At 35.7% G+C, this 6,907-nt stretch overlaps 1 protein-coding gene across 1 annotated transcript; it reads right to left on the bottom strand.

Moving 5' to 3' along the window:
- LOC109947332 lies at nucleotides 4,845-5,950 on the bottom strand. The gene is made up of 3 exons (XM_020557276.1): nucleotides 5,697-5,950; nucleotides 5,192-5,541; nucleotides 4,845-5,053 (listed from the first exon to the last, which is right to left on the bottom strand). The coding sequence occupies exons 1-3, from the start codon at nucleotides 5,948-5,950 to the stop codon at nucleotides 4,845-4,847; spliced, it is 813 nt and encodes a 270-aa protein (XP_020412865.1).

Below are 6,907 nucleotides of genomic sequence, written 5' to 3' on the forward strand. Positions count from 1 at the left end.
AGGAATAGGAAAGAAAAGAAAATAATAATGATAGAGATCAGAAGATAAGCAAGGGAATAGGATCAGTAAAGCTCTGATACCATGTAAAGTTTAGATTTCCTCACACCAATAGTGTTGAGATTTTCTATATTTATACACAGTATGAATCAGTTACAGAAATTCAAAAGAGCTGATATCAAGGAGGTGTTACACTTGCTATGATCAAGGAAAGATTACAAAATAATTACAAGATTCTTAGGAAGGAGAGACTACAGCTGGTGCTAGTATCATGGGTGATCTGCAGCTGTTACAGCTGCATTTGTAACGGTTGAAGGTGCAACTAATAAATATATTTATTTAACTTAATTATGAGTTATAAAAAAAAAAGAAAAAAAAGAAGAAAGGCAATGTGTAAGCCAAACATTCATTCTTCCCCCCTTCCTTCTTACTTTCTCTTCAAAAAAATCTAATTTTTATCCCAAATTGGGATGAGTTGTTCATCTATTGGAAGTGAGTTACCTAGTCTAGGCTAAGGATATTAATTTCTTAAACTAAGATAAGATTGGGGATGAAGGAAATGAAATTTGGGTGAGGAAGAGAATGGAGAACACGAGGAAGAGAAGAAAAAAATCTATAAGGTGAGTCAATTTCGAATTTGTGATTTTTAACTTTGTGTTTGTGTGTTTCTAGTCCCTTAAAGAGTATTTTGAGTCATTTGAGTTATGGGGAAATTGAATTGGAAGAGTTTGAGCTTCTATTTTCGGGTTGGGTGCATAGAGCAATTTTTCAAGTATGGGTGTTTATGATTTTGGTTCCATTTTGAGTTTTTGATGAGTTCTAATGATAGATATGAACTGTAGAAGAGTTTTAGAAGCCTTAGGAACAACTTGGAAGTGATAGAATGGTTGAAAACGACTTAAAACCAAATCTGGAAATTTGCAGTCCTCAAGCCTCACTTTGGCTTTCTTTTTCTCCCAATCCTTTGAGTGTTTGAGGAAGCCATTTGTGGGTTTTAAACTAGACTTGGCAACGAACAAAACACAATTGGTTTCATCGAATTTGGTTGAGTTTTGATAATGTGAAAAGTTTGGAAAAAAAATCTATTTCTGAAGAAAAACCAGAACGAGTCCAACTTTGGAGCTAGTTTTCTCCTTGTTTTAGCTCCCTTTTGAGTGAGGTTGTTGGATTAGAAACTGGAGAGAATAAGCTTCAAATCCACTACAAGTTTGCCCAATTTCATTAACTTTAGGTTGGTCAAAACGTTTCACAAATTCTGGGTTTTAGTTTGGAAAAAAAGGGGAAAAAATTCAGTTTTTGGAGAAGATGATGAACAGTAACCGGAAACAAGCCACTCGCGGCTCCGGCAAGTGGCGGCGCGTGGCGGCTATTTCGGTAGCCTCCAATGCCATATTTTTAGTTCAGTTGACTCGAGTTCCCGATCTGAGTCCGATGGTATATGTTTTGAGTCAATCCTAGGTCATGCAAAATATGGGTTGTTTTGGGGCCCACGAGACCCAAATGGTAACTTTTGGATAGCGGGTGTAGTTGGCCTTGTTTCGGTGTTGACATGGCATAGGACATAGTTTTAGATTATTTTGGACGAGATTTGGCCACTTTGGACCCTGGGCTGGTCCTAAGGGTAGTTTTGTCATTTTCATGCAAAATCTTTGAAATGCATAAGGTTGAGGTTGGACTTAGGTGAAATAAAGTGAAGACTGCTCAATAATAATTTGGATTTGAATTTGTTCAGGAATTGGATCAAAAGTGTAGATTAGACAACTCCGAGAATCTCCGAAGGGTAAATTTGGTACTTTAGCTAGCTGGACATGAGGTAGGGTTTCCTGATTTCCTGATGATTGGGCTATGTCACTTTTAATCTTGGTGCTTATATATAGTACTATAAATATGAATATTATTGTTGCTTTGCTCGGCGAATATTATTTGATGTTATGTGAATATTATTATTGATGTTTATTCGTGGATTTTATGTGATGTTGGGTGAATATTATTATTCATGTGATTAAATCTGAAATATTATTGGATGTCGAAATGGTTTCCAATTTGTTTAATTTTTTGGAAGGATGATCTATGAATGTAGACTTAAAAAATAGATGGTTTAGATCGTTGAAAAAAATTCGTAGGGGACCCTAAAGGGTATCCCTCGAATAAAATTATTTGAGGGATCCCCCAATAGAAGGGGACCAAATATTTCCTTCTATTGAGGGATCCCTCAGGGATACTATTTAAGGTTCCCCATGAATTCTTTTCAACGATCCAAATTGTCTATATTTCAAATATTCATTCATACAGATCATCCTTGCAAAAAATCATGCAAACTGAAAATCCTTAGACCCTCTAGTTGGGACCAACAAAATAAACGAACCGCCGGCCAAGATTCCTACCACAGGTTCAGGACATCGATTGGAGCCACTTTGTTCTTGGACCTACCTAGAAAAATGACCGGAAGTGGCCAGAATTTCGATTTGAAAATCGGCCAAAACCTAGGTTGCAAATTGGGTTACCTAGACTAAAAATTAATCAAATCCTACTCAACCATCAGCTAGAGCTCGAAAAATAGGTGAGAAACCATACCTCACTCATTGGAATCGGTGGCCGGAGGAGGGAGAACGAGCTTCCGAAACATTTCAAGAAACTGTCGGAATCGGCTTGTTTCGTGGCTGCTTCCGGCAACGGCAGCGGCGGATCGGGGCAAGGAAAAGGCGGGGCTGGTAGAGGGAAGTGAGGTGGTTCGTTTGAGACCCGTGCCACCAAGAACGGAGGTCGGAGGTGGCGGTGGTGATGTGTTGAAGTCACTGCCGTGAGAAGAAAAACATTGGGGAAGGGTTTGTTCGCAGGAGAGAGAGAGAGAGAGAGAGAGAGAGAGAGAGAGAGAGAGAGAGAGAGAGAGAGAGAGAGAGAGAGAGAGAGAGAGAGAGAGGGAGAAATAAAAATCTGGTTGGTAAAACCAGTTTTTGAAAATTACAATTTTGCCCCTCCAAGTATTTTGATCGTATTTTCCTCGTTTTAACTCCGATTCGAGCCCACTACGTGTCCATGGACTCGCATCGCCGTGCTCTACACAAAAATCCAATTAAAATTTCTAAATTCCTTTCCAATCAAAAAGTCAAATTTTATCATAATAAAATATTCTAGGGGAGAATAGTCTTTTTTAGAATAAATTTATAATTAAATATTAATTTAGGTTTGGGTTGTTACATGCGGTGGTCGGACTACTGGTCTGAATACTTTACGATTTTTCAAGGAATTTAATTCTGCTTGGATCGCATCTTTCCATTTTGACCAATCCTCTCTATGTCGACATTCTTCAATAGTTTTTGGTTCAAGATCCTTATTATCTTTTATAATTTCTAGAGCAACCATGTGTGCAAAGACATCATCAACAATAGTTTTCTTTCTATCCCAGCTTTCTCTTGTACTCATAATTCAAAGAGATCGCTTCTGATGTATGTACTTCTTCTGGTATATGTGCCTCTACAGGGGCTATATCTTCATCAATTTTAAACTAGTCAATTTTTGGCTCATCAAGAGTACTAATTTGTTTTGGATATTTTTCTTCTTCTGGAATATGCACTTCTTGTGTCCTTTTCTTTCGGGAATTTTTATCTCTAGCACCAACAGGACGACCACACTTCAAGCATACCTTTAATGTACTATCATATTGACCTTCAGGGACATTAATCCGAGCTGGAGTATTTACTTTCTTTATGTCAGTAAAGGCATCCGGTAATTGATTTGCTATACTTTGCAAATGGATGATTCTTTGAACTTCACGTTCACTTTGATTTGTATGTGGATCCAGATGAGACAATGATGATGCATTTCTTGTAATTTCACGTCGTTCTTCAGGAAGCGACACCTTTTCTCCCCTTAACGGAGGGAAAATTATATCATCAAAATGGCAATCTGCAAGGCGTGCTGTAAACATATCACCCATCAGGGGTTCAAGATATCTAATTATGGATGGAGAATTGAATCCAATGTAAATTCCAAGATGTCTTTGAGGGCCCATCTTAGTCCACTTAGGTGGAGAAATGGGAACATAAACAGCACAACCAAAATTTTTTAAATGAGAAATATTAGGTTGTTGGCCCAAAACAAGTTGTAATGGAGAATATTGATGATAAGCAGTTGGTCGGATGTGAACCAAAGATGCATCATGCAATATAGCATGTCCCCAAACAGAAGTAGGTAATTTTGACATTAAAAGTAAAGGCCGAGCAATCATTTGAAGGCGTTTGATAAAGGACTCTACTAATCTATTTTGAGTATGTGTATGTGCAACCAGATGTACACCAATGCCAATGGACATGCAATAATCATCAAATGCTTGAGATGTAAACTCACCAACATTATCAAGACGTATATCCTTAAAACTAATCAGATTTCTTTTGGATATGACAGAATATAAAGCCTCTTTGATATAAATGTGTGTTCCTCCAGGTAATATTAAACTGGCTCTTCCAGAGCCTTTGATTAGCTTTGCACTACCTGAAATTGTATTCTCATTGGCTTTTGCTAATTTTAAGTTTGAAAAATATTTCTTATCCCAAAGGATTGTATGTGTTGTTGCAGTATCCACCAAACATACATCTCCATCATGCATCTTGGAATTGCTCAAAGCATTGACATTTTCCATGCTTCTTCATTTAAAGAAAAATACATCTAATAAGTTTATGAATAAATATAATAAAAATAAAATAAAATAAAAAAATAAAATAAAATTATGGGACCATAGATCATTTTATTGAATTGAAAGCATTAAAAATGAAAAACTGAAACTTAAATCATAAGTTCATATCGTTTTATTGAATTGAAATCAAGCAACATAATAGAGCAACATACAATTAGTCAATATTGGGGTTTCCATCATTGGCATCATCATCACCATCCTTCATATTTTCATCACCAACATTGGTATTTCCATCACCATATGAATCATCAAATGTGCCGCTTGATTCCGCAAAGAAATCTGACACTTCCAAATGGGTGATATCCAGTGGCTCGGTAAAATCATAAAAAATATTGTCGAAATCAGTGAAGTTTGTTTCTTTCTCTTTTTCGTTTTCCGTAATTTATGCTTGATAAAGATTAACCAGGTGTTTCACCGTACGACAGGTACGAGACCAATGTCCTTTCATGCCACACCTATAACAAGCCTCATCACTTTTCTTTTCAGAATTAATCTACACACCTTTCCCTTTTCCTTGTTTTTCTTCATTGATATTCCACTTCTGGTGGTATGGTGCACTTCTCTTATTTGAGGCATTATTGTGACCACCTCGGTTTTGAAAATTATAATGACCACGACCGCGGCCACGACCATAACTACGACCACTACCATGGCCATGATTACTTGCATTTGCTTCAGGGAATGATGCATTTGCATTTGCTTCAGGAAATGGTTTTGAGCCAGTCAGGTGGGAATGATGGTTTTTCATCAAAAGCTCAGTTGGGAATATTTTGTAAATCCATTTTCTCAGTATTGCTATTGCAGGAGCATGTTTGATGCATGAAAAGTTGTGAATTTTTTCTCCAACATATCTTCATCAGTAATCGTGTCTCCACACAACCTCAATTGAGAGACAGTTTTGAACATTGCTGAGTTATACTCATTCACTATTTTGAAATCCTGCAAGCGCAGTTACATCCAATCATAACGAGCCTTTGGAAGAATTATACTCTTCTGATGGTCATACCTTTCTTCCAAATTTTTCCATAGGATAGCAGGATCCTTCACCCCAAGGTATTCAGATTTCAATCCTTCAATAAGGTGATGGCAAAGGAAAATCATAGCTTTCGAGCGATCTTGCAGGGATGCTTCATTTCCTTCCTTGATGGTATTTCCAAGATCCTTTGTATTCAAATGAATTTCAGCATCAAGGATCCATGTCAAATAGTTCTTGCCAGAAATGTCAAGTGCAACAAACTCAAGCTTCGTGAGATTTGACATTGTTGAATATGTCTAAAACAATATATATATATATTTCAAAATTAATTAATTGTAAACATGAAAAATTAAAATATGCCTCAATAATAATAAAAATGATCATATTAGTAAAAAAAATAAATAAATGAACATATGCATAATTAGTCACTCAAAGCTACATGTTTGAGTTCTATACATTTTAGGGCTTCAGGCTCTAAAATAATTATATAACTTAGAATTTCAAGTTCTAGAATTATTGGATTTCTTTGATTTAAAACTTCAAGTTTAAATCATTAGGATGTGAACTTCGAGTTCTAATGTATAAATAAAATTCATCTTTATAAAAATGCAACCGTTTATTTGTATATTATAATATATAAAATTATATGCATGTTACAGTGTATATTAAATATATAAAAAAATAGAGACCTTGCACAATTGGTTAGAAAAGAAAAGCTAAGAACATAGTAGAACCAAACTTTGAGTCATAGCATCCTTCTGTCTTATAGTTAATCAACATGTGTGAGATTATGTCTCAAAGAAACTTGATTAGCGAAAGAAAAAAAAAATATTATAGCATCAACTGAAATAAAATAAGAAATTAGATAAGAAAAATTATACCAAGTCTAAGCCAAGATCCTCAACTGGCAATAGAGTTATGCTGATAACATGTTGTAAAAGTGAATAGAGAAAGTATATGAAAAGTAAAAGTAGTTCTCAATAGCCTAATGCTCAAGTGTTTTATTCATCTTTAGTGCCTACTATTTATAGCCATAGGAAATACATCACCATTTACCACCCTTAAGTAGTGGGTTACAAAAAATAATAACCAATGATAAATATGGTATTTAGTGCATAGGTTACAACCCTGGAATGATAGGTATAATGATGGATATAATAGAGGACTTACAATGGCCTTATGGTGGGCACCCATAACCTTTGAGGTTACAACAGTTATTAAATCTCAATTTCTATTACATT

This window comes from Prunus persica, chromosome G2 (genome assembly GCF_000346465.2).
Source record: "Prunus persica cultivar Lovell chromosome G2, Prunus_persica_NCBIv2, whole genome shotgun sequence".
Taxonomy (NCBI): domain Eukaryota; kingdom Viridiplantae; phylum Streptophyta; class Magnoliopsida; order Rosales; family Rosaceae; genus Prunus; species Prunus persica.

Bases quoted from the DNA above. Each gene is read 5' to 3' on its own strand.
- LOC109947332 (XM_020557276.1), bottom strand. From the start codon at position 5,950: ATGTCAAATCTCACGAAGCTTGAGTTTGTTGCACTTGACATTTCTGGC. The intron at 5,542-5,696 runs GTATGACCATCA...TTACTGATGAAG, and splicing joins TGGAAAAATTTGGAAGAAAG to ATATGTTGGAGAAAAAATTC. The intron at 5,054-5,191 runs GTGTGTAGATTA...AAAACGAAAAAG, and splicing joins AAAACAAGGAAAAGGGAAAG to AGAAAGAAACAAACTTCACT.